Raw genomic sequence first — 26,127 nt, 5'->3', positions numbered from 1 at the left:
AGATAAAGGTGATATAATATAACAAATATCGTGAAACATTTACATTTTGTAGTCCATTGTATAATTTAAATAAACATAAATGCAAATTTTGCATGTGGAAAAAGTAAATACACACCTACATTTATCACGACTTCAAATAACTAAAATTAGAATCGGGTGCACCAGCTCAGGTGCAAATAATTAGAACATCCTTGGAGAAGATCTTGGAGGAACCTGTCTTAATTTAACATCAGACATTTAGTTTGGTTTGCTCTTTGTTGTTGAAGTGTGTGGCATCACCATGCCGAGATCAAAAGAGATCTCTGAGGCCTTCAGAAAGAAGGTTATAGATGCTTATGAGTCTGGGAAGGGATTTAAAAAGATCTCCAAACAATTTGAAATCAATCATTCGACTGTCCGGAAGATCATCGACAAGTGGAGAAGATTCCAAACAACTGCCAACTTGTTCAGGCGAGGCCGCCCCAGCAAGTTCAGCCCGAGAGCAGACCGCAATATGCTGAAAGAAGTCTCTAAGAACCCCAGAATGTCATCACGGGACCTACAGGTAGCTCTTGCCACTGTTGATGTCAAAGTGCACGAGTGTACCATTAGATAGAGGCTGCACAAATTTGATCTACATGGGAGATGCACCAGGAAGAAACCTTTGCTGTCCAGAAAGAACATCAGGGCAAGACTAAAGTTTGCTACGCCTAGGCAAAGACCAGCACTTCTGGAACAATGTGCTCTGGACAGATGAGTCAAAGGTAGAGCTATTTGGCCACAGTCCCAGAAGACATGTTTGGCGAAAACCAAAGACAGCATTTGACCACAAGAACCTGATACCAACTGTAAAGCATGGTGGTGGAAATATTATGGTTTGGGGCAGCTTTGCTGCATCAGGGCCTGGGCAGCTCACCATCATAGAATCCACTATGAATTCTTCATTGTACCAGAAGGTGCTTGAGGATAATGTGAGGCCATCTGTCAGAAAGTTGAAGCTCAACCGAAGGTGGACCTTGGAACATGACAATGACCCTAAACATACCAGTAAATCCACCAAGGAATGGCTGAAAAGAAAGAAATGGAGGGTTCTGGAATGGCCAAGTCAAAGCCCGGATCTATATCCCATCGAGATGTTGTGGGGGGATTTGAAACGAGCTGTGCATGCAAGAAACCCCTCAAACATCGCACAGCTGAAAGAATTCTGCATGGAGGAGTGGGCAAAAATTTCTCTGTCGATGTCAGAGACTGGTAGACAGTTATAAGAAACGCCTACTTGAGGTTGTTTCTGCCAAAGGGGGCAAAACCACGTATTAGAGCCAAGGGTGTACTTACTTTTTCCACATGCGAAATTTGCATTTATGTTTATTTAAATTATACAATGGACTACAAAATGTAAATGTTTCATGATATTTGTTATATTATATCACCTTTATCTGTCAATATTGTTGAAATGAAGATCAAATAGCTGTATGTTGAAATATGTTGAAAAAGTCAAAACTTTACATGGGGTGTACTTACTTTTTCACATGACTGTAGATCATCCGTATATCTATGGGAAGCGGTTATTGCGTGGTTGGTTATGTGAATGGTTTTCCAGATGTTGCTGCAGGACATTAAGTATTGAGCCGGAAGAAGAACAATATCAGTGACAAATCTATATCTTTGGAGCAACAAGACGATGTTGTTCGCCAGTCGAAACAGGTTTTGCTTTAAAAACCGGCCTTCATAAAGCCGAGGAAAGTTTCAAACCGTCAATGGCAAAAGAGAGTAGTCATGAAGCCAATGAGACCACTGAGAAGAGCATAGGCCACAGTGTGTCAATGGCGATAGGCACACAAAGTGAACCTGTTAGTATATTATGATATAAACTCGATGTATATTTCACCCTTGCAAAGGTTGTTTGTGAAACAAATTTTAAATTGCAATTAATTATCTACTAATGTGATCTCATCTAATAGATCCTGCTTTTAAAACGTTGCTGTGACATGGTAGATTGCTCTGATACTAACATACCTGCCATGTTCTGGGTTTATTTCTTTACAGGTTTTAACAGCTTACCATGATTTCATGGTCAGGGCCTTCACACTACTGGGAACAGAAGAAAACGTGTCCCGTACCTTAGAATTTGAGATACAGTTGGCTAACCTGGCGAATGAAGCTGATGCAAATTCGAAGACTGTTAACATCTTCAAGCTTCAGGTGACAGAAAACAACTTGGTTTTAAGGTGTGAGGGTTTTAACTATACGGTATGCTGATGGATATTTTATTGCCTTACTATTGTTGAGAAAAATCATTGGAGCCGATAATTGGAGGCTGAATGCCTCAATTATTCCAACCAGAACTAATCTGATTCTTAATTTAAATTCCTATATTTCCACATTTTGCCACCATTGGTCACAGGTACTTGAACCTACTCACATTCTCCAGAACTTCACCCATTAGTACATGGTCATGGCCTTCGCCCATGGTACACTGAATCCTGTGGTGAGGCAGTTGCACTGAAACTACTTGGCTTCTCTTCCTGTAAGGCTAATTCGACCGAAGGCAATATTAGTGCATTCCAAAAAGACTGCAACAAGTATGTGTCCACTCTCAGGAGAGCCAGAAAACAACATCCGTCCAAACTCAAGATTGAACTTTCAAACTCATCTCCCTCCTCAAAAACCTGTCTCAAGTGCATGCTCCCCTTCCATCCCTTCACTCCCTTCAAATGGCACCACAGCCGGCTCTGCTCGTGAGAAGGCTGAATGCCTCAATTCTGAGTTTGCTTCCACATCGAGTGTCCCCAACCCCTCAATCTCCTTACCCATCCTTCCCTGTCGTACCCAACTGCTCCTGCATTGGGTGTCTTTTGCACCTGAGAAGTTCTCTGCTGCTGGACCAGATGGTATAAGCTCACGTGTCCTTTACTTTTCTTTACAACGTTTTCTTTACTTTTCGTTTTCCTTCACCAGTTCATTTTTTGTCTTGCATTTCCTGGGTCACAAAATCAGCAAGAGGGTTGAGGAATAGGACGAGATTAAACCTCAAGAAATAACCTCATCATGAAGTCATTAGGTCGTGTATTAAATGACTGAAAGGTTAAATTGTAGGAGTTGCGGACAACGAGAGGGCGAGACACTTCTTGGCTTGTTTAAAGCTCCTTTATTCCAACAGAACTGACTCTCGACCGGAACTCATGCATCTTTTATAACACAAATCACTCTTAAGGGGGCGTGGCTCCAACAACCGAGTGCACGCCACGCCCATACCATCAATAGCCCCACTGGTCCCGTGCCTGTGGATTATGTCTCAATGGGGTAACCCCCACATGTGCCCCCCCAGAATTCACTCGCACGGGCAATGTCATTTTTCGCGAGGCCTTAACCACCCGGCCGAAACGACCCCTGATGACCCGAGCAGGGACTGTTAGCGGCGTGGCGGTAGGCGGGCCAACCGGGGACTTACTCGACGGGGGACGGCCCCGCCGTGGGGGTTGAGTCAACCGAGGGGGTTGGTCTAGGTCCAAGTGAGCCGGCTTGAGGCGGTTCACCGAAAGGTGGTCCGGTTTGCCGCCGATGTCGACCACAAAGGACTTGTCCCCGGCCTCAAGAACGCGGAAAGGCCCGTCGTAAGGCGGCCGAAGCGGCTCCCGGTGTGTGTCATGGTGAACAAAGACGTACTCCGCTGTACGTAGATCCGGCGGGACATGGGCCTGAGGCAAACCATGTTGAGATGTGGGCACTGGTGCAAACATCCTGGCATTCTCCCGGAGAACCGACCGCTGACGGGCAGCGGACCAGGGGCTTGTGGCGTCAGGCATGAACTCCCCGGGAACCTGCAACGGCTGGCCATAGACGAGCTCCGCGGATGAGGACTGGAGTTCTTCCTTAGGGGCTGTCCTGAGGCCCAACATGACCCACGGGAGTCTGTCGGCCCAACTGTCATCCCGGAGGCTGGCCCTGAGAGCAGCTTTCATAGAGCGATGGAACCTCTCACACAATCCATTAGCATGGGGATGATATGCAGTGGTGCGATGGAGCTTTACCCCCAAATCCTGGGCGACAGCACCCCAGAGCTCTGAAGTGAACTGGGGCCCCCTGTCTGAAGAGATGTCCGAGGGGGCACCAAAACGGGCAACGCAAGTGCCGATGAATGCCCGAGCCACATCGGCAGGCGTTGTAGATGTGAGCAGGACGGCCTCTGGCCACCTGGTGGTCCTATCGACCATCGTGAGGAGGTGGGTGAAACCCCGTGAGGGGGGGACGGGCCCTACCAGGTCCACGTTAACATGGTCAAACCGTCGCTCGGGCACTGTGAATGGCGCCAATGGGGCCTGGGTATGGCAATGCACCTTCGAGCGTTGGCACTCGACACAGGTGTTGGCCCAGTCACGCACATCCTTCCTGAGCCCGTGCCAAATGAACTTCGCCGCCACCAACTTTTGCGATGCCTTCCTGCCCGGGTGAGAAAGACCGTGGACGGCATCGAACACCAGCCATCTCCAGCTGGTGGGTATGACGGGGCGAGGCTGTCCCAAAAATACGTCGCACAGTAGCGTGGTGCCCGTGTCCTTGAACGGCACATCAGACAGTCGAAGCCCTGTGACTGCCGCCCTGCAGGCCTGGACATCCGGGTCGGAGATCTGATCGGCCGCCATGCGGGCATAGTCGATGCCAAGGTGAACCGCGCCAGCTATGGACCAGGAGAGACAATCGGCGACCGTGTTATCCTTCTCAGCAACATGTTGGATGTCCATCATGAACTCGGAAACGAAGGAGAGCTGGCATTGTTGATGGGCAGACCACGGCTCCGAGACCTTGGCCATGGCAAAAACCAGGGGCTTGTGGTCCACAAACGCCGTGAACAGGCGGGCTTCCAACAGGTAACGGAAGTGTCGGACAGCTAGGTAGAGGCCTAGGAGCTCACGATCGAAGGTACTGTACTTTCGTTTGTTAGGGCGGAGCTGCCGGCTAAAAAAAGGCAAGCAGCTGCCAGGCCCCGTTGACACACTGCTCGTGCACGGTGCCAACCGCTTAGGCAAGGGTACCGAAGCGTCCGTGGTGAGAGCAATCGGTGCGTCGGGCGACGGATGCGCCAGCATGGTTGCGCTGGCGAGGGCCAGTTCAGCATCCGTGAAAGCCTTGGCCATCTCCTCGGTCCAGTCAATGGCGCGTTTGGTAGGCTTGCCCTTGAGGGCCTCATAAAGGGGCCGCATCAGGTGGGCCACACGGGGCACGAAACGATGGTAAAAGTTCACCATGCCCAAAAACTCCTGCAGGGCCTTGACGGTGAGGGGGCGCGGAAAATCCTTCACAGCCTCCACTTTAGACGGCAGTGGGACAGCCCCCTCCCTCGTGATGCGGTGGCCGAGAAAGTCAATTGAGGCCACCCCGAACAAACACTTGGCCGAGGTAATGATAAGGCCGTGCTGACTGAGGCATTCAACGAGCGCTCGGAGGTGAAGCATGTGCTCCATCCTGGAAGCGCTGGCGATGAGGATATCGTCCAGATAGACGAACAGAAATGGCAAATCCCACAACACGCTGTCCATCAGGCGCTGGAAAGCCTGGGCCGCGTTCTTGAGCCCAAAACGCATACGGAGGAATTCGAAAAGCTCGGACGGTGTAATCACCGCGGTCTTAGGAACGTCCTGCGGCCGGACGGGGAACTGGTGGTAACCACGAACGAGGTCCACCTTAGAAAAAAAAACTTTACCAGCCAAGCGGGCAGAATAATCCTGGATGTGTGGGATTGGGTAGCGGTCAGGGGTAGTGGCGTCGTTAAGGCGGCGCTAATCGCCGCACGGGCACCAACCGCCACCCGGCTTTGGCGCAATGTGGAGAGGCGAGGCCCACGGGCTGTCGGACCATCGCACGATGTCAAGACACTCCAACGTGTCAAACGCCACCTTTGCGATAGCGCGTTTCGCCGGGGCGAGGCATCGAGCCCGGGCGTAGACATGCGGGCCGGTGGTCGGAATGTGATGCTTCACCCCGTGTCTGATGACAACGGCCGAAAAGGTGGGCCATGTAAGGGCCGGGAACTCGGTGAGGAGGCAGGTGAACTCATCAGAGGTCGAGAGCGTGCACGGGAGCCTCGTCAAGGCGGAACCGCTTAGCGAGCATGGAAGTGAACGGAATGTCTCCGCATTAATGAGCCGCCGATTTTTAACATCCACAAATATGCCGTTGGCGCAGAGGAAATCAGTTTACAAAATCCCATGTAAACCACTGCCCACCAAAGCACAGTGCCACGGTCCATTTGCCAAAAGTCTGAATAGCACTGCCGTCGGCAGCTTCTAGGGTGGGGCCATGACTCCCGGCCTCCCGGTCCAATGCCGACGCAGGTAGAACGCTCACCTGGGCCCCTGTGTCACAGAGGAAACGACGTCTGGAGTCGGTGTCTGAAATGAACAACAAACTGCCCGAATGGCCGACGCTCATGGCAGTTAACGAGCGCCGGCCACCCCATTTCCCGACTCGCTGAAGCTGCAGGGTGGCCGGCATGCCTTGGCCTTGGGCCCAAACCTTGCGTGGTAAAAGCACAAGCCTGGGGCCTTCTGCCGCTGGGCCGTAATGGCGGCCGCAACGGTGTCCGCCAGTGGCGTAGGCTCGACGGGGCCGGGGTCCCATGCAGCTGCACTACATTGCTGTCTGGCGGAGAAAAACTTGTCTGCTTCCCTGGCCAGGGCGCGGAAATCCTTAACAGACGAGTTGGCCAGGGCTGTCCATACCTGTCCTGGCAGCTGTTGCAGGAACAGTTCTTTGAAGAGGAAACATGGTCGGTGGCTGCCCAGGAGAGACAACATGTGGTCCATAAGCTCCGACGGCTTAGAGTCGCCCAGCCCGGGTAGAGAAAATAGCTGGCGGGCGCGCTCGGCCTCAGTGAGCTCGAAGGTTTCGAGCAGCAGCGCCTTTAGCGTCTTGTACTTGCCGCCCTTCGGAGGATCATGGAGAAGGCTCACCACTCTGGTCGCAGTGGAGCCGCTGAGCGCAGACACGACATAATAATACTTCCTGTCGTCAGCAGAAATGCTCCGAATGGCGAATTTGGCCTCAGCTTGTGCGAACCAAATGGCAGCTTGTCGTTCCCAAAACTCCGGCAGCTTAATCGAAACTGCGCTTGTCGCCATGTTCGTTTAAAGCTCCGAAAACGTTCAAGAGCAAGACGGGGTCACCAATGTAGTAGTTGCGGACAACGAGAGGGCGAGACACTTCTTGGCTTGTTCAAAGCTCCTTTATTCCAACAGAACTACCTCTCGACCGGAACTCATGCATTTTTGTAACACAAATCACTCTTAAGGGGGCGTGGCTCCAACAACCGAGTGCACGCCACGCCCATACCATCAATAGCCCCACTGGTCCCGTGCCTGTGGATTATGTCTCAATGGGGTAACCCCCACATGCGCCCCCCCAGAATTCACTCGCACGGGCAATGTCAATGGGCACTTGGCTTCTCTTCCTGTAAGGCTAATTCGACCGAAGGCAATATTAGTGCATTCCAAAAAGACTGCAACAAGTATGTGTCCACTCTCAGGAGAGCCAGAAAACAACATCCGTCCAAACTCAAGATTGAACTTTCAAACTCATCTCCCTCCTCAAAAACCTGTCTCAAGTGTATGCTCCCCTTCCATCCCTTCACTCCCTTCAAATGGCACCACAGCCGGCTCTGCTCGTGAGAAGGCTGAATGCCTCAATTCTGAGTTTGCTTCCACATCGAGTGTCCCCAACCCCTCAATCTCCTTACCCATCCTTCCCTGTCGTACCCAACTGCTCCTGCGTTGGGTGTCTTTTACACCTGAGAAGTTCTCTGCTGCTGGACCAGATGGTATAAGCTCACGTGTCCTTTACTTTTCTTTACAACGTTTTCTTTACTTTTCGTTTTCCTTCACCAGTTCATTTTTTGTCTTGCATTTCCTGGGTCACAAAATCAGCAAGAGGGTTGAGGAATAGGACGAGATTAAACCTCAAGAAATAACCTCATCATGAAGTCATTAGGTCGTGTATTAAATGACTGAAAGGTTAAATTGTAGGAGTTGCGGACAACGAGAGGGCGAGACACTTCTTGGCTTGTTTAAAGCTCCTTTATTCCAACAGAACTGACTCTCGACCGGAACTCATGCATCTTTTATAACACAAATCACTCTTAAGGGGGCGTGGCTCCAACAACCGAGTGCACGCCACGCCCATACCATCAATAGCCCCACTGGTCCCGTTCCTGTGGATTATGTCTCAATGGGGTAACCCCCACAAAATAATGGTTTGTAATTTTAGCTCACCTAGAACGTAGGTAGTTCCGGGGAGCTTATGCGATGGAGCGTCGTAAGTCTGTCAGTCCGTCTGTCCATCCGTAAACACTTGCAACTTCTTCAAAACTGCTGATAGGATTGTGAACGAACTTGACTAAAATGATATTTGGTAGGTTGCAACTCAAGTTTGTTCACGGCATTACACATTTTGGCGTCTAAGGGGGTCGACCGGGGGTCAAAGTGGGTCCAGGTTTGTCCCCAAAAAATGGATTTTTGCTCTCTTCTCTGAAACTACACGTACAATTTTGATTAAACTTGATCACAACCTTCATCACCCGTGATGCACCAAAGTTTGTTCACAGCATTAGGAAAATCGAGGTCTAAGGGGGGTCTACAGGAGATGGGGGGTGGTTGCCCACCAAAATATGTATTTACTTTCTTCTCCAAAACTACACACTATTTCAACGAAACTTGACTACAACCTTCATCACCTTCCTCAGTATGATTATTCAATTATTCTAACAGGTGAGCACCAGGGGTATTGCCCCTATTTTATTTTTTACATATGGTGTATTGTAGACATGTTTATCAGGCTTGTGACATGTTTCTGTGGTGCTCACATCACCTATCAATCGGTCGTGAAGCTACTTACATTAACATTTGATGTCATCTAACCTAACTGCAGGAAATGTTTATTTCACTCGATGCAAGTGAAAATGTAAAACTATTTATACACCTCCCAATAAATTGTTTAATATCTCCATGACCATTGCCAATGTGTGCATCCACTAAGTTTTTCATTTTCCTTTCGATAGGAAATGTTTCCTTTCCTTCAGTGGGAGCCGTACCTGAACTATGCATTTGGCGGTACACATGACAACCAACAAGTCACAGTCTCATCGATGAAATACTTTGAAGCCCTCAACAATTTGATCCTCAACTCCAATAACAGGTAATCAAGCGATATTGTCTGTAATAGAAACATGTCGGTGGAGGATAAAGAAAAAGTGTAAAAGAATGAACTAATTGGACATGCAAATTCTCTTCTTTAAAAAAAAAATAGTTCATTTCATTATTTTTTTTATATAAACGATTTTAAATTGAGCAACCATATGAGATTGGCCTAAATCTCCATGGCGATTGGCAGAGGTCTCACACGCCCGATAATACTCCTTCGTGGGGAGTTATTGCGCAATAAATTATTGGGTGATCCTTCAGCAATCGCAGTTCTCCAGCTAAGTATAGTATTTACTTCGGTCTGAGTTTCACGACATTGATATCGCAGGCCACCCTCGTACTGTTGAAGGGGAGTGCTTGTCGTATGCTGGGAATGTGTGGAGTCCAATGGAGCATTTGTTAGATCGTGCACCCTTTTTGAAATGGTCCAAAACATCCCGCCAAACACTAGCACGGAAACGGTGCCAAAAGCTTTAACATTACATTTATATTACATAAGAGTTTTAAAGTCATTGTCAATCGTGCACGTACTCTTCCTGCTGTCTTCACCGCAAAAGAGTCATACTTGAACTCCCATTTGGACCATTGAAGAGTCAAGGTCATCCCGAAGTGCCAACAGTTCAGTCATATAAACATCATTTTCCTCCATTGAAAGTCTTACTGTATATAGTATAGATGTTGGAACCCATCTGTGGATCGGTCCCATCGGCCGATGGGTCTGACCCATCTGTGGATGCACGAGAAATGACAATGCAGACCCATCGGCCGATGGGTCTGCGCCATCTGTGGATGTGTTGTTCACCTTGAAGGAATGTGTTGCTATATAAAATGCCAGGAATTGCTATATAAACAATGGAGAGCTGAGTCTGCCAGTGCCACCAGCGAAGTAGACCAGCGTTTTTAAATGGAGCGACATTATCTTATTTTAATCTTATCGACAAACGGTTATCGACAAACGGTTATCGACAAACCACATGTCACGGACTGCTTTATAAACATTTCAAATTTCAAATTTCAAAAATAATTTCAAAAATATATTTGAATAAACATTTCAAATAAACATACTCATCCACCATTGATGCATACACATTCGTTCAAGGTGAACAACACATCCGCAGATGGCGCAGACCCATCGGCCGATGGGACTGATCCACAGATGGGTTCCAACATATACACTACTTGTACATCAATGCATTTGTTATTTTCTGTCTTTATTTGAGTGTTTATAATCATTTTTGGAAAAAGTGGGATGAAGAATAAACAAAAGTTGCAATTGTCGTATCCTATCAGCAAATACAGCAGATGTGTAGGTGAACCGACAAATGCGTATTACTGCAATAATCAACTTGCTGAGTTTGCGGTAATTTTGACACAACAATAATAAATATCGCACAATAACAATTGCTAGTAATAGGCATCAGCAGCAGGAGACGTACATAAAATCATAAATGCACAGCAGGAGACGGGTTTTGTAATCACTTCTGTGTGTCTGTCTGTGTGTATGCGTGTCTGTCCGGCCGTAAATTTTTTACCATTTGAGTTTTGTCATCGTCTTCAGCAAAGCTTTATTATAATATGGAAAAGGCAAATTAATAATTTTGTCAAAAGGTCAAAGATTAGCGTCACATAAAATCATCAATTTTAATCCAATTGACCTGATATTTCAACTTACCATTTGGGTTTTGTCATCAACTTTTCAACAAAGCTTTATTATGACAATATGGAGAAGCAAATTAATAATTTGGTCAAAAGGTTAAAGGTCAGCATCACATTAATTTTCATCCAATTGACCTGAAATTTTAATTTACCATTTGAGTTTTATCATTAAATTTTCAACAAAGCTCTATTATGAGAATATGAGAAGCCAAATTAATAATTTGGACAAAAGGTCAAAGGTCAGTATCACATAAAATCGTCAATTTTCATCCGATTGACCTGAAATTTTAAGAATTTTCATATTGGGTCACTGAATTGGTTCACCAATCAAAAGCTACAAGCCGATTGTTTGTTTGTTTTTTTTAGATCAAAAGGTCAAAGGTCAAGGTTGCATAAAATGACCAATTTTCATCCGATTGACCTGAAATTTAAAGAATTTGCAAATTGGGTGACTGAATTGGTTCACGAGTCGAAAGGTAGGAGTCCATTGCTTTTTTTTTTTAAAAGATCAAAAGGTCAGAGGTCAAGATTGTATAACCTAATCAATTTTCATTTTGTTTTGTTTTTTTCAACTGTTTTTGTTATTTTGAGCATACGGAAGAACAATAAGACATCTGAATGCAAATGGATGCGGACAGGCTTTGCATTTTCAGATGCTTTCTAGTTCGCTTTTAAATTCATTGTATTAGTTCTCTAAAAGAAAATACCAATTCAGGTCGATTCAAAAATACTTTTATTCGACGACATGAAAGCACAATGCATGGAGAAAGCGTCCACCTGGAAATTATTTCTGATAGAATACATGCAAAGTGGAGGGGCAGGGGTTTGGGTAGTGTGGTGAGATGATAGGAGGTGCAGGATCAGAAATTAAGGTGGTGTATGTCTGCAAATCTTCCAAAATGTCTGCAGTAAGAGAGAAAGAGACCCTGAGACTCAGTCTCTTGTAATGAGATGTCAATTATATGGAGGGCTTTTGAATCCATGTATTTTAGGAGGAAATATGGCATGCAGCAGAACCAGTTCATAGAGGGGAACCGGATCTTCTTTCATACTTCAGATGAAGGTCTTCTATACAGTTACTGTATATGACGGAACAGCAGAGGAATGGCTTTTAGAGGCTGCAGCTGGTTTTGGAGGCCTTTTATGACGTACTACCACATTACCCGTAGGGTGATTGCATCACTCCCCAACAGTCACACACACACACACACACACACACACATATATATATATATATATATATACACACACACACACACTGAAACAGAGAGAACAAATGAGAAAGTAAAAGGTACAAATGCAACAGTTTATAAGAGGAAATGGAAATCCAAGGCTATTAAAGAAAATCCTGACACCTGAAGGCTGAGGCCTATCATTTGGCTGAGGCTGAGGCCTGACACCTGAAGGCTGAATTAACAAGGGCCGTGGCGCTTATCGATTCCCATTTTTAGATATTTGATGATCCGTTTAACAGTCATTTTGGTTCTTTTATACTGAACGGAAAAGTAGAGAGGGCTTGGCGATTGTGAATATGAGACATCCAAAGATGTCTTGAGCCTTACCAAAGCAGGAAAGTGGCAGATGTATGATTTTCCTACTTAGAATTGTGGGTGGAGTCAGGCCAGCAAGAAAAGAAAAGGGTAAAAGGTTTTTTCCAGGGGGGTCGGGGACCATTGAGATCCTGTGCTGCCATTCGTGGGCAGCTGATGGGGCAATAGTCTGAAGACTGGGGAAGTTAGAGGAGGTTTGCAGTGTATGGGGTCTACCTCATCAGGTGTTCCCCATACCCTGGTAGTCTCACGACTAAAAGGTCTCCTCTGCCTGGACTTAAGTAAAACAAGAAGCAACAAAATAAAATATTTCATCTTGGAGACCTAGGGAAGGTACGAGGGGAAGCTCTTTATGTTTGAGAGTTGGAATTTCTTTTATGAGTAAGTATCGTATCACAATAAACAAGTACTCCACAATCCTTGACATAACGTGTCGTGAAGGCTCGTCGATCAATGAAGTTTCTCACATTGAACGGGTTATTAGTTCCATTAATGCTCTTCACAGCCTTGTGTTGGCTTAGCGGTTAGGGTGCAGGCTTGGGATCCTAGGATCCTGGGTTCGAATCCTGGTTGATCGCTAAATTAACACCAGGGGGGTTGACTCAGCCTGTCATCCTTCTGAGGTCGGCAAATTGAGTACCAGCTTGCTGGGATAAATGATCCCAGTGTGTACCCCGGTTTAGAATAGGTACACCGTATCCCTGCGCATCGTAAGAGGTGACTAAGGGTTGGCGGCAGGAAGGGCATCCGGCCATAAAAACATTGCCTCAAACAGGGAACCATGATTGTCATGGGGCCCGCAAGGCTAACCCCCGCTTTAGCGGGGAAAAAATGGCCTTAAAACGATCATTCATTCATTTCATTCAATGCTCTTACTTCCTTCAAACATGTGTATTCGACTGTTTGTTATGCAACAGTACCCTGGCGAGCTTCCTGATTTGGCGTTTATTGGAGAAAATGGTTCCGGGTCTGGACAGTCGCTTCCAGGTTCTTCGCCAGAAGCTTGATTATGCTCTTTACAAAATCCCACAGGTGAGGAAAATAAGAGGTCAAGACAGCCACTGTTTGTCTATCTGATTGTTTGTTTGTTTGTCTGTCTGTCTGCTTGTCTGCTTGTCTGTTTGTTTGCCTGTCAGTTTGTCTGTCTGTGAACAAGATATCTTAAAAAGGTGTGGACGGATTCAGACGCAATTTGGCAGAGTGGTAGTGTATGTGACAAGGACGAAATGATTAGATTTTGGTGAAGATGCGGCTCGTATAATTTTCTAAATGATTCTTCACCATTGGGAGATAGGGCCAAAAACGATACATAGCATGATATCTCAAAAAGTTTTTTTATTTGTCTACAAGATCGAGGCTCATGTAAGAGCTAACATTGATCACTAAAGACAAACTGACACATGAAACATATGATAAAGGGAGTGAGAGACAAGATGGGGGGAGAGAGAGGGAAGCACAACAACAGTAGAGAACAGGGACATCAGGAGATCGGTGGAAGGGAGAGGGCTCGGGCAGGGTATATGGGAGAAACAAGATGGATACTACAGGGACTTTCGGGAAAGAAAACGGAATTTGAAAAAGGTGGATTTGGCACGTATTAACGGGGGTAGAAAAGATCAAGGTTTTTGGATGGGGGAAGACAAGAAATGGTGGTGAACAGCTGTTTTGAAGATCTGGGGGGAGTATTGGGATTGAAGAGAATGTGGAAGTTTGTTCCAAAGACGGGAGAAAAGAGGAATGAAAGAGTGAAAGTGAGCAGAGAGTCTTGATTTTGGCAGTTTCACCAGAGGAGGGTTTCTGGCAGATCTTGTGTGTTCTGTAGGAATATTTGGGGGACATAGTACAGGCAGAGCTGGGAGTGCAAGGCCAGAGAGGAGCCAGAGGAAGATAGAAAGACCACCAACCTGCCTGCCGTGAGAGAGTGATAGGCCCTCAGAATCAGCTTCATTGCGGGAGATACCAATGATTCTAAAAGCTGTGATTTTTACAGCGTGAAGCCGTGCTAGGTGTGAGGCAGGAGCACCAACCCAGAGGGGAGATCAGTTTTTCATTGATCTGTGGATGAAAGCCTTGTATATGTTGAGGAGCTCAGGTGTGCCAAGGAAGGACTTCGCACGACGGAGGATGCCCAGTTGGCGACTCGCTTTGGAGGCCATCTTGGAAATGTGGTTTTCCCAGGAAAGATCATGGCAGATAGTGAGACCCAAAAGTTTGAGTGGCAGAACTTATTCGATAGGATTGTTGAGAAAGTAGATGGGAGGGTTTTCCATTCGGCCTTTTCGGAGGAACGTCGTGAGAGTGTGAGATTTGTCAGGATTGAAAGACATGTTGTACTTGTTTGACCAGTTTGTGATTTTATCCAGGTCTGCAGAGAGTGAAGAGGCTGCTGCCTGCCGATCTGAGGGTTGGGATATGGAGTGGCAGAAAGTGGAGTCATCAGCAAAGAGATAGCATTTTCCAGAGAGTCAGAGAGATAATTAATGAAGACCAGAAAAAGCGCAGGACCCAGAACACTGCATTGAGGAACTCCAGCCTGGACAGGAAGGGGAGATGAGATAATTACATTCAGGGCCACACGTTGACTACAACCAGAGAGGAAGTCTGCAAGCCATGTGTGGAGATTTCCATGGATACCATAGGAGGAGAGTTTGGTGAGCAGAGCTGAGTGCCAGACCATATCGAAGGCACGTGATATGTCCTGGGAGACAGATCTGATTTCCTGTTTGACATTGAGGACCTCCATCCATTGTTGAGACAGCAGAAGCACCATGTCCAGCGTAGAATGACCTGGATTGAATCCAAATTGATGATCTGAGATCAAGCCATTGGAGAAGATTAAGGATTTGATGTCAGAAGCGATGATTGATTCCATGCCCTTGCTGATTATTGGGAGCAGGCTGATTGGTCTGTCATTGCAAGGATCTGTTTTTGCACCTTTTTTGTGTAAAGCGGTAATGTTGGCTGATTTCCAAGCTGATGGCAGATGACCTTGAGCAAAAGAGAGGGTGAAGAGAACTGAGAGAGGGTGGGATAGAGCAGCAGAGCAGGATTTCACGACCCGTTGGCTGATGCCCTCTGGTCTAGTTGCAGAATCAGAGTCGAGGTTTTGACAAAAAACTTCTTGTGGATGGATTTGGACGACACTTGGTGGACCGGTTGGGTCTCTGACAAGGACAAATAGATTCAAATTTGGTGAAGATCTGAATGTGGATTCAGTACGACAATTACTTAATTAATCAGTGATTCTTTATCACCATTGAGAGATCGGGCGAAAAGCGATGTACGTATGACATGATTTTTTAAAAAGTTGTGGACGAGTTATGACTAAACTTGGTGGATGAGTTGGTTAGGTGACAAGAACAAGCCGATTTGATTTTGGTTCAGGTCCAAATCCAGATCCGGCCTATCAGTGCGATACAAAACATAAAATGTTCAGCCTGGCAGAGGAATGCGCTCTACCGAGTGCCGTTCTAGTTTATTTTCCTTTTGTACATTCCGGAAGTTGTAAACAGGTTTTTCTCTCTTGACTGTTTACTTGTTGTAAACAGTTGTAAACAGATTTGTCAAACTGAATTCTAAGCTGTGATAGAAGTTGTTTGTTTGTGTCTGTTTATTTCATCCGAAACTCTCTCGCTCTCTCTCACAGCTTGAGCTCTCTCTCTCTCTCACCTGGAACTCTGTCTCTCTCTCACCTGGAACTCTCTCTCTCTCAGCTGGAACTCTCTCTCTCAGGTGGAGCTCTCTCTCTCTCCTGGAACTCTCTCTCACCAGGAACTCTCTCTCTCACCTGGAGCTCTCTCTGTCTCTCACCTTGGGCTCTGTCTTACCTGGGGTCTTTCTAACCTGGGGCTCTTTCTCTCTCACCTGGACCTGTATTTCTCACCTGGACCTGTCTCTCTCACCTGGACCTGTCTCTCTCACCTGGACCTGTCTCTCTTACCTGGACCTGTCTCTCTCACCTGGACCTGTCTCTCTCACCTGGACCTGTCTCTCTCACCTGGACCTGCCTCTCTCACCTGAACCTGTCTCTCTCACCTGGCCCTGTCTCTCTCACCAGGACCTGTCTCTCTCACCGAGACCTGTCTCTCTCACCTAGACCTGCCTCTCTCACCTTGACCTGTCTCTCTCATCTTGATCTCTCTCTCTCTTTCACCCTCTCGCTTCCTTTCTTCTCTCTCTCTCTCTCTCTCTCTCTCTCTCTCTATCTATCTATCTATCTATCTATCTCTCTCTCTCTCTCTCTCTCTCTCTCTCTCTCTCTCTCTCTCTCTCTCTCTCTCTCTCTCTCGCTCTCGCCCCCTGCTGGCCGTTTCGTGTGTTGGGCGTGGCAAGATGGCGCGTGCTCGTGCTTGTGTGTTGTAGCTCCTGGCTCGTGTTGTTTTTCATCCTCTCCCCACCAACCTTTTTACCTTTCCCCTTCCTTTGGTTTTTTCCTTTTGTACTCTTGTCGTGTATGTTGACCTTTTTCCTCCCTTCCTGCTTCGTTACCACCTGTCCCTCGTTTTTTTCTCCTCCTTCGAGACAGAGAGAGGGAGAGCCAGCACGGTAAGGGTTTGTTTGAACCACGTTTTTTCCTAACGTGGTTTAAACCGTGCTTTCGTTTCTAGTTACTTAATATATATATATTTTTTTCTATTCTTTTTTTTTTGGGGATTATACAAATCTATTTGCTTTCACTTCGTTTCTCCTTTGACGATATGGCTAATAGGAGTAGCCAAAGGCCTGCCGATCGTGTTACCGATGAGGGTTTATCGCGTAAGCACGGGCTGTGCCTTGTCCCACCGGAGGGAGTTGAAATGGATGACATTTTGCTTGCGATTGGGGATTTGATCGACGTGAGTAACATTCGTGCCGCGTCTCGTATGAATCACAAAATTGTGGTTTTTGTTTCGCAAATAAGTCTGGCCGATATTGTTGTGCAGAATGGTTTGACCTTGGGAAACGATCTGTTTGTTCCTGTGTCGTCGATGGACACGCCGGCAGTTAAAGTCATTCTGAGCAATGTTCCGCCTTTCCTAGGTAACGAGGAAATCCTACACAAGCTAGGTGAGTTTGGCACTGTCGTCTCTCGAATCATTAGGGTTCCTCTACGTACGAGAAACGGCAGGTTGAAGCACGTACAATCGTTTAGACGTTTTTGTTTTGTTGTTCTAAAAGACGCAGCGAAGCAGTTGAACACCTCCCACACCTTTAAAGTAGGCGAGCATGAATATAGAATCTTCATGGCGACCGAGACCTTGATCTGCTACGGATGTGGAGCACACGGACACACTAAGCAGTATTGCCCAGACGCCAAGAAGACGTACGCTACAGCAGCTGGGTCGGCCCCCCCTGTAACTGATGCAGTGCCCCCCGTTCATGAGCCTGGTGGAGTACAGACGCCCACACCAGAAGACCAGGGTGTGGAAAGTGGTGGCGGTGTTGCTGAGGTTAGTGCAGCAGGGGTGCACCCAGTCGATGAGGACAAGAGGCTGCAACCTCAAGAGAATATGGTCTTTGAGGAGGTATTGATGAAAGGCACCGAGGCTAAGAGGAACCTAAAACGTACCTTTTTGAGCGCCGAGGTGGAAGACAAAGGTAGCAAAGTGATACTCGTACAAACAAACAGTATCTCAGACTATCCTGATGATTCTCAGCAAGCTGGGCAGGGTGGTGACGAAACAGAGGAGAGTAGGACTTCACCCCTTGCTCTTGTTGAAGAAAATCAATGCAGCAGTATTGGTTGTGATGATGGCACCATTGTCCCTTGTGACAACGAGCAGTCCCAGGGCCTGAGTGACAACGGTTGTTGCTCACATCCGGTTGAAACGACCAAGGATGATGGTCCAAGCAGACCTATAATAGGCAGCAGTGGTGGCACAGATGTGCCCCTTGTGAAGCAACAAGAAGACTGCAGTGGTGATGACACAGAAGGTGTGCCTGCTCCTGACACACAACAAAGGAGTTTCAACGTTGATGTGGTTAGGGAGCTGGATGAGGAAGCTCAAAGCCTTGTGTCTGTGAATGATCATCAGGGAGAAGAACAGATGGAAGCAACAAAGGAAAACGTCATCAGTTTCCTAAACGAGACGTTTAGGCAACGCTACGTTGTGATCAAAGACCATTTTCCCGATGTGAAAACTTTCATCAGGGCTGCAAGACCCCTCCTGCAAAGAAATGACCCAATGGAAATCTCGGAGGCCCAATTTCAGCGTCTTCGGAAAGCGGTCACAAAGGCGAATAAGGAATTGCAGGCGGAGGGTGAGTTACCTTTGTAAATGGCTTTGCGAAAGATATGTATCGCATCCCTGAATATCAATGGGGGTTGTACCCCCTTACGAAAAATTCAGACAATTCAGGCGATGGAGAGGGTGAAAGCCGACATCATCCTGATACAGGAGACTCATGCTACGAACACCCTGGTTGCTGAATGGGGAAAACTTTATCGAGGGCAGTGGTGGCTGAGTGGGTTTACCACACCCAAAGCTGGTGTTGCCATCGCCTTGAGTGATAGAATCCCTGCTCGGAAGATTGTCTTTAAGGAAATTTATAAGGGACATCTGATAGCGGTGGATTTCTATTGCAACACGCAAAGGATCATCATTGTGAACGTATATGCACCGAGTGAGCCCATGGAAAGAAGAGTGTTCTTTTCCACTCTGCATGACTTTGTAAAAGGACTGGATACAACCGCTTTCATCTGTGTTGCTGGTGATTTCAATTGCACTATCAATCCTTCCGTAGACAGGACCGGTCATGAACCCCATCCAGCTTCTATGAGGATTTTGGAGAACATCATCAAAAATCAGCATTTGAAAGATGTTTGGAGGTTGCAACACCCAACTTCACGGTGCTATACGTGGTGCAGATGCCATGATGGGAGGATATCAATGGCAAGGCTAGACAGATTCTACGTGAATATGCCAATGCTAAATGTGATGGCCACAACCCAGATACTCCCAACTGGTTTCACAGACCATTACCTGGTTTCAATGGGTTTTAATTTGCCTCTGACCTCAGGGGGTAGTGCGTATTGGTCACTTAATACCCACCTGCTGAATGATATGAGATTCAAAGAGGCTTTTCGAGCCGTGTGGGAAAGAATTCGGTCCTCCAAATTTGAACATGCTAACCTTCGACTGTGGTGGGACCTCGCAAAGGGTCAGGTCAAATCGTTCTGTCAACAATATAGTCTTTATGCCACTAAATTGCAAAATCTCTCGATTGATTCATTAAAGGCTGAAATTGCAGCCCTGGAGGAAAACATTAATACGGCTGGGAAAGACACTACAGGTGACCGGCTGCTATGGACTAAAAAGGCAATGTTGACTGAACTGGTACGGCAGCGAGCAATGGGCACCCTGGTACGCATGAGAATGAGTTATTTAACGTTGGATATGCCAAATAAGGCCTTGTTTGGTTTGGAGAACTCTGTTAAAAAATCACAACAGATTCATGGGCTACGTGCTGCTAATGGGCCAATAGTGACCTCCCAACAGGAGATTAAGTCTGTTTTGAAGGTTTTTTATACAAACTTGTACTCCCCCCAGAGCATAAGTAATGAGACCTTGCAGGAGCTGACTACCGGGCTTCCAAGACTTGAGGAAGACCAGCAACGCACATTGAACATGTCAGTTTCGGCTGCTGAACTTGAAACTGCTATGCGGAGCTTGAAGGATGGTAAAGCCTCTGGGATTGATGGTTTGCCCGGAGAGTTCTATAAGACTTTTTGGAAACTTGTGGGACCTGACCTGCTTGAGGTATTTGATGAATGCCTTCATGTTGGAGAGCTTCCCCTGTCCTGCAGAAGAGCAGTCATTTGCCTGTTGCCAAAGGCTGGGGACACTCAACTAGTCGAGAACTGGCGGCCTGTCTCATTGCTGTGTGCGGATTACAAGCTTTTGTCGAAGGCCTTAGCAAACCGTTTGGGAACTGTGATCAGCTCTATTGTGCACCCTGACCAGACCTACTGTGTACCAGGAAGGTCAATTTATGACAATATTTTTCTGATAAGGGATATTATTTCTTGTAATAAGTACGTGCGTGCCAGTTTTGGGTTGTTGTTTCTTGACCAAACAAAGGCTTTTGATCGTGTTGATCATACATATTTGTTTTCTGTTCTGGAGCGGATGGGTTTTGGCGAAACTTTCATTTCCTATGTCAAGCTGTTATACACTAACACCTTCTGCATGATGAAAGTAAACAACAGTTTATGTCCCCCTTTTCCTTTCCGTCGGGGTATCCGTCAAGGGTGTCCCCTTTCTGGACTTCTGTATATAATTGCCCTTGAACCACTCTTAGCATCCATCAGGCAGCGAATAACTCAGGATGTGGGAGCCGTTTTTGGTTCAAGATTTGTGGTCACAGCTTATGCTGATGATGTATGTGTTCTGATTAAGGGCCCAAGTAGTGTTGCTGCGGTGCAGCGTTGCTTTAAAGACTACTCTGCGGCCTCTTCCGCCGAAGTAAATTGGGGCAAGAGTGTAGCCTTATGGTGCGGTTCAGATAACCTTTCTTTAACACTGCCACCGTCACTCCCACATAATCTAGAGTGGAAAACAGATGGAGTCAAATATCTTGGTGTCTATCTCGGCAACCAGGAAGTAGAAACGAAGAACTGGGAAGGAATGATTGAACAAATTACACACCGGTTGAAACGATGGGAAGGACTGCTGCGATCTCTTTCTTATAAAGGCCGCTCTCTTGTTATAAATAACTTGATAGCAGCAAGATTATGGCATAAACTAATTGCCTTGCAGCCACCCAAGGAGTTGATACCAGCCATCCAGCGGGTCTTGGTTAATTTCTTTTGGAATGGATACCACTGGCTTCGGCCGCAAATACTGTACCATCCTCGGAAGGAGGGTGGACATGGAATTGTGGAGGTGTCCACCCGGCTTATGGCTTTTCGCCTACAGTCTGTGCAACGTCTGTTGTATGCTGAAGAGCTGCCCTGGCGCTCATTTGCGTTTTTCTTGTTGCAACAAGCGGGAGGCCTGTGTTATGATAGGCACTTGTTCCTGGTGAACCTTGACCGTGTCAGCTTAGTTTCAATCCCAACTTTTTATCAGGGTTTGCTGAGAGTTTGGAAAGGTTTTGGGGTTCATCGTTGCCTTGAGGCTTATAATTGCCGGATGTTTATCCAAGAGCCTATTTTCTATAACGGTTTTTTTCCATGCATTCCTCATAGTCCGACTTTGATTAGGAAATTTACTCAAGGAGGAATTGGCAAAGTTTGTGACCTGAGGGATACATCTGGGACAAAATGGATGTCTGCTGGCAGGGTGGCGGCCATTCTTGGTTTAAGATCCGTGCGTATTGTCAGCCAAATTATACGCATCGTCAAGAGGAAGTTTAAGGAGTTAAATATTGGCTGGGAAGGTATAAACAATGTCGAGGATGTTCGGCTGTCTTTCCCTGAAATTAAGGTGCTCCCAGCTCTCCAGTCGAATGGTGAACTTGTCTCTCCTTTTCATTTGGCAACAAAGGCTGGTATTCACAAGCTCCTTCGAGAAAACCAAGCATCACCCTTCTCCGGAGTAACAAGAGTGGCCTTGTGGTCCGAAAGGTTAGGGCCAGGGTCTCCTGCCACGCCACTGTGGCCTAATATGTACAAATTACCTATTTACGGGTTCCTCGCAGATATCCAGTGGAGACTAGCACATTGGGCTCTCCCTACGAACACCTTTGTTCATCACCTTGACAGCTCAGTGCCAGTAGCATGCCCCTTCTGTGTACAGAAGGAGGATCTCTTTCATGCCTATGTGAAATGCGAAAGACTAATACCTCTTTTCTTGATTCTCACACACCTTTTTGATCAGTTGTCTTTTCCTTTTACTTCACATTCTTTTATTTTTGGTGTATCTTTCAGACCCTCCTGCAAGGACTCTGGTGTCCTCCTAAACTTCTTAGCTGCTGTAGCAAAATACTCAATATATAAATCGAGGAAAATTAAAATTGATAATGGGCATGGGTTCGATGTTGTACCTATGTTTAAAGGGCTGGTGTCTGCAAGAATAAGGTTAGAGTTTGATTATTATGTGGCGAATGAAAATGTCAAACTCTTTGAATGCAAATGGTGTATCAATGAAGCCTTATGTGTTGTGAATGAATCGAATTTGTGCTTTTCTTTTTAACATTAAGAACTGTTGTTTTTTTCTATTTTTTTCTCTCCTGTAAAAATGTAACTTGACCTGGTGTGTTTTTTTGTGAAATAAATGGTGTTGCAAATTCAATTCTCTCTCTCTCTCTCTCTCTCTCTATCTCTCTCTCTCACTCTCACCTGGAGCTGTTATATACCTCGTTTTTCAGGGCCCAGAATCGTTGCGCTGGCAGTTCTGCATGCAACAAACTGATGAGGCCATGGGACTTGCCTTGGGTGAAGTATTTATAGATGCTGCTTTTAACAAGACAACCGATGATGTAAGTGGAACATTTTCACTACATGGGAATTATTAATAAATTGACACTTATGTAGGTATGGACATTCCTTACTATGGGTCTTTCCAGACATTTTCATCATGATTTCAATCGATTTCTTAGATGAGCATTCAAATTAATTAATTTTCACACCTGCTGGTGAATTAAAATTTCAATTTCAAATTTGAAACATTTTATTTAATTTATGGGCAGGAGTGAATAGTGTTTTGCAGGTCAAAATCACATTTGCATCATTCAATTTCGAAATTTTAAACACCAATGCCTAGTCTCACCAATCAATTTAAAAGCAAATGTTATACAGTGGCAACAGATGCTACTTGGCCTTTTATTTTTCATTTATGAGCAATCTATTTAATATTTGGTGAATTCAAAATCTAAATGTAACAATGTTTTTTTTCTTCATGTTATGCCTTTTCTTGCTCTTGAATGCATTTATCCTAAAATGTAACCAGTGGAGATATATATACCTTAGCTGACCGTATCGAGGTTGAAGGGCCGAAACGGGATGATGCTGAGGACCTCGACTGAGGACCCGGTCAGTGAGGCACACTTGTGTGTGTGTGTGTATATATATATATATATATATATATATATATATATATATATATATATATATATATATATATATATATATATATATATATATATACACACACACACAGTGCCCTTCATAAGTATTGAAACAGTGAAGTCAAATTTGTTATTTTTGCTATATATATATATATATATATGCTCGTTTCAAATCCCCCCCCCCCCCCCCCCCCCCCACAACATCGCGTTGGGATTTAGATCCGGGTTTTTACTTGGGCATTCCAAAAACCTCCATTTCTTTCTTTTCAGCCATTCCTTGTTGGATTTACTGGTATGTTTAGGGTCATTGTCATGTTGCAAGGTCCACCTTCGGTTGAGCTTCAACTTTCCGACAGATGGCCTCACATTATCCTCAAGCACCCTCTGGTTCAATGAAGAATTCATAGTGGATTCTATGATGGTGAGCTGCCCAGGCCCTGATGCAGCAAAGCTGCCCCAAACCATAATATTTCCACCACCATGCTTTACAGTTGGTATCAGGTTATTGTGGTCAAATGCTGTCTTTGGTTTTCGCCAAACATGTCTTCTGGTACTGGGGCCAAATAGCTCTACCTTTGACTCATCTGTCCAGAGCACATTGTTCCAGAAGTGCTGGTCTTTGCCAAGGTGTTCAGTGGCAAACTTTAGTCTTGCCCTGATGTTCTTTCTGGACAGCAAAGGTTTCCTCCTGGCACACCTCCCATGTTGATCAAATTTGTGCAGCCTCTTTCTTATGGTAGACTCATGCACTTTGACATCAACAGTGGCAAGAGCTACCTGTAGATCCCGTGATGACATTCTGGGGGTTCTTAGAGACTTCTTTCAGCATCTTGCGGTCTGGTCTCGGGCTGAACTTGCTGGGGCGGCCTGGCCTGAACAAGTTGGCAGTTGTTTGGAATCTTCCCCACTTGTCCATGATCTTCCGGACAGTCGAATGATTGATTTCAAATTGTTTGGAGATCTTTTTAAATCCCTTCCCAGACTCGTAGGCATCTATAACCTTCTTTCTGAAGGCCTTAGAGAGCTCTTTTGCTCTCGGCATGGTGATGCCACACACTTCAACAACAAAGAGCAAACCAAACTAAATGTCTGAGGTTTAAATCAGACAGGTTCCTCCAAGATCCTCTCTAACGATGTTCTAATCATTTGCACCTCAGTTGGTGCACCTGATTCTAATTTTAGGTATTTGAAGTAGTGATAAATGCAGGGGTGTACTTACTTTTTCCACATGCGAAATTTGCATTTATGTTTATTTAAGTTATACAATGGACTACAAAATGGAAATGTTTCATGATATATGTTATATTATATCACCTTTATCTATCAATATTGTTGAAATGAAGATCAAATAGCTGTATGTTGAAATACAGACTTGGCATTTAATCTGGAATTTTTTTTTTTCTTGACTTGGGTTTACTTTCTGAACTCAGTATATCAATCTGGTGAGTTTCTTTTACCCTTCGGTGATGTCTTTGTTGAAAGAACTATGTCACTGATTGTCTTTCGCAGCAAGAAGTCAACAGGATTATATCACAAGTGGCGTGACAAAATGTAAGGACAGGTACATTTGACGATTGGTTTCACAATCGGGTATATAAGGGTTGTTGCGATCTGTATTAGTGGAAAACAACTGCTGCACATCTACAAAAGTTATTGCCGCTTCATCTGGAGATGGTCCGTCAACTTGACAATGCTGTTTGTCATGGAGTGGTGGCTTTACGAAATTCTGCCATGAAACAGCGTGCTATTGCTCGGCAGTATGGCATCACTCAAGGTCAGGTGTCAAGATCCTGAATCGAAATGCTCAGAGGGGTGTCCCTACTCCAATACCGAGGCCAGGACGTCCACGCAGAACCACAAGGAGAGATGATCGCCAGCTACACCGGTTAGTCTGCAATGGCCGTACCAAGTCAGCTAATCGGCTTAGGGCTGAGTGGCAGCCACTGACAAATGTGCCTTTATCCAGAAGGCTAGTCAACCAACGACTGGTTCAAGCAGGCTATCGTGCCAGGCGTCCCTTGAGAAAGTCACGCCTGACCAGACAACACAGCCAGCGCCGATTGCAGTGGGCCAGACAGCACCATCAATGGCAGCCAGGACACTGGAATCACGTGACCTTCAGTGACGAGTCTAGATTTCTGGTCTATCGTCAAGATGGCCGCGTCCGAGTGCGCAGACAAGTGCATGAAGCCCACAACGAAGATTGTATAGTGCCAAGAGTCCAAGCTGGAGGTGGTGGGGTGACCGTTTAGGCTGCTTTTCATGCAGGGGGCAAAACTGACCTGGTTGTTCTGAATGGAAACCTGAACCAGTTCAAGTACAGGGTCATTCTGGAAGAAACATTGCTTCCATTTGCTCATGCAGCCTTTCGAGGAAGCTTTGTCTTCCAAGATGACAATGCATGGCCTCATCGTGCTCACATGATCCAACACTTTCTTGCTGACCGTGGTGTAGAGCATATGGAGTGGCCTGCCATGTCCCCGGATATGAATCCGATAGAGAACTTGTGGGCAGAATTAACGCGTCAAATCGACAACTTGGACCAGCAGCCTACCTCTGTGCGTGAATTGCAGCAGGCTATTGTCACTGCATGGCAAGCGATTCCTGTCCAAACCTTGGCAAATCTCGTGAACAGCAAGCCTGGACGTGTACGTGCTCTCCTGAATGCTCGTGGGGGTTACACGAAGTACTGAACTGTAATTTTACTGTCCGTAATCCCAGTCATAATTTAGCTTTTGTTTTTGTTGAAAAATGTTTTGGCT

The 26,127-nt window shown here is 45.9% G+C and overlaps 1 protein-coding gene across 1 annotated transcript in view; it reads left to right on the top strand.

Annotated features, from left to right (window-relative positions):
- The window catches only part of LOC137424714 (endothelin-converting enzyme 1), a 146,629-nt gene that overhangs the window by 79,110 nt on the left and 41,392 nt on the right, over positions 1 to 26,127 (top strand). Inside the window, exons 7-10 of the mRNA XM_078775811.1 lie at positions 2,026 to 2,181; positions 9,029 to 9,165; positions 13,294 to 13,408; positions 22,667 to 22,777. Coding sequence (XP_078631937.1) covers positions 2,026 to 2,181; positions 9,029 to 9,165; positions 13,294 to 13,408; positions 22,667 to 22,777 — 519 coding nt within the window. The remainder of the gene's footprint in view (positions 1 to 2,025; positions 2,182 to 9,028; positions 9,166 to 13,293; positions 13,409 to 22,666; positions 22,778 to 26,127) is intronic.

Source organism: Myxine glutinosa, chromosome 4 (assembly GCF_964187855.1).
Source record: "Myxine glutinosa chromosome 4, kmMyxGlut1.1, whole genome shotgun sequence".
Classification (NCBI taxonomy): Eukaryota; Metazoa; Chordata; class Myxini; order Myxiniformes; family Myxinidae; genus Myxine; species Myxine glutinosa.
This window is presented reverse-complemented; position numbering and strand designations above follow the sequence as displayed.